At 26.5% G+C, this 947-nt stretch overlaps 1 protein-coding gene across 1 annotated transcript in view; it reads left to right on the plus strand.

The window, feature by feature from the left end:
* The window catches only part of LOC103308729 (KRAB-A domain-containing protein 2-like), a 1,233-nt gene extending 775 nt beyond the window's left edge, over positions 1–458 (plus strand). Inside the window, exon 2 of the mRNA XM_008182676.1 lies at positions 429–458. Coding sequence (XP_008180898.1) covers positions 429–458 — 30 coding nt within the window. The remainder of the gene's footprint in view (positions 1–428) is intronic.
* Positions 459–947: the final 489 nt, after the last annotated feature.

The raw sequence follows: 947 nt of genomic DNA on the forward strand, positions 1-947 counted from the left end.
TAATATGATAATGTGACAATGCATGACAAAATAATATCGCCATCAAATTTGAACCTCAAAGGTCTTATAATCGGTTTTCTATGTCCATATGTTCGAAAAATAGTAGGGTCCAATCATGTTATGTCTTCGCAGGTAAAAAGGTAAATAGTGCGGTATTGTACGGCACTGGCACGATCCAAGCCTTAATTAACTGTTATCGGTTTCCTCTGACAGATCACCGGTAACAATCGTAACTATACTATATTATATTAAAATATAAAATAATTAAAATTGACATGTTGATAGTACATATTATACTACCTATATAATATCTTAATGATATATAATATGTACAATATTATATAAAAAAAAATAATATTCACTATATTAACAATATGTTAATATAGCAATTTAGTAGAAACATTTGTATTTGTTTTTTTTTTATTTAGGTTATGAAATTGCATACTATATACCCATAATTAATGAATATTGAACAATTTTCGAATAAAAAACAACAATTTTGATGAGGACAACGAACTCTTCACAAGCGTTGTATCGGAGTGATGCATCAGTATATCAGATTATTACAATGCATAGGTATCAAGTTAAATTGTGTTTAAATATATCACTTTTAGTATAAACACTGTAATTGACACACAATAGGTGCAACAATTAGTTAGAAATGTCCTTATCTGGTATGAAATTGGATATAGAATATAATTATTATAAAAATATTATATAGATATTTATTATACTTAGGTTTCATTGATTGAATCGAAATTAAATTGATCGACAATCATGCACTTGTATTAAAAAACGTTTTTCTAATCCATATCAGTTTGATTTTCCAAAATATATAGATCGTATTTAAAGTGCAACCTGCATTACAATTATATCTTTAGTGTTAGGCTGTAAGTCCATTTTTTGAGTCGCAAATATTTTTTTATTTCCTAAAATGACGAAAACTT

The sequence above is a fragment of the Acyrthosiphon pisum genome, chromosome X (genome assembly GCF_005508785.2).
Source record: "Acyrthosiphon pisum isolate AL4f chromosome X, pea_aphid_22Mar2018_4r6ur, whole genome shotgun sequence".
Classification (NCBI taxonomy): domain Eukaryota; kingdom Metazoa; phylum Arthropoda; class Insecta; order Hemiptera; family Aphididae; genus Acyrthosiphon; species Acyrthosiphon pisum.